Raw genomic sequence first — 483 nt, forward strand, 5'->3', positions numbered from 1 at the left:
GCAGGAGGAGCCTGGCAGGTGGTCCCCAGGGCCCCGTCCCCAGGGCCCCCTCCCCAGCCCCTGTGCTCTCTCTCCTTGCAGGGCAAGTGGTCGGTCTCTACTCCCGGTTTGATGTCATTGTGAGTACCCCGTGTGCTTGCACGCCTGAGTGTGAGCGCGGCACCTCTCACACCACCGGTGGGGTGCCCACACGTGCCCGTGCACACCCATCCCACCTGCACCAATGCACGTGCTGGTGCAGATCTTCCCCATGCACACCCAGGGCTCAGTGTCCCCCTCAGTGCTGGCACAATGGAGTGTGAGGACACGTTGGGGCACTGAGCGGGGCCACCTCTCCCACAGCACCTGGCAGCCCAAAAGACCTACAACAATCTGGACATCAGCGTGCGGGAGGCACTGCGGCAGCGCACCATCTGCCTGGAGGGGGTCCTCACCTGCTACCCCCACGAAACCATGGAGGACATCATTGACCGCATCGCCAAG

The 483-nt window shown here is 64.4% G+C and overlaps 1 protein-coding gene across 1 annotated transcript in view; it reads left to right on the forward strand.

Moving 5' to 3' along the window:
- Window positions 1-483, forward strand: part of LOC104472280 (5'-AMP-activated protein kinase subunit gamma-3-like) — a 2240-nt gene that overhangs the window by 1558 nt on the left and 199 nt on the right. Inside the window, exons 7-8 of the mRNA XM_010087878.1 lie at window positions 82-119; window positions 343-483. Of these exons, the coding sequence (XP_010086180.1) occupies window positions 82-119; window positions 343-483 (179 nt within the window). The remainder of the gene's footprint in view (window positions 1-81; window positions 120-342) is intronic.

Source organism: Pterocles gutturalis, unplaced genomic scaffold (assembly GCF_000699245.1).
Source record: "Pterocles gutturalis isolate BGI_N339 unplaced genomic scaffold, ASM69924v1 scaffold37476, whole genome shotgun sequence".
NCBI classification, from domain to species: domain Eukaryota; kingdom Metazoa; phylum Chordata; class Aves; order Pterocliformes; family Pteroclidae; genus Pterocles; species Pterocles gutturalis.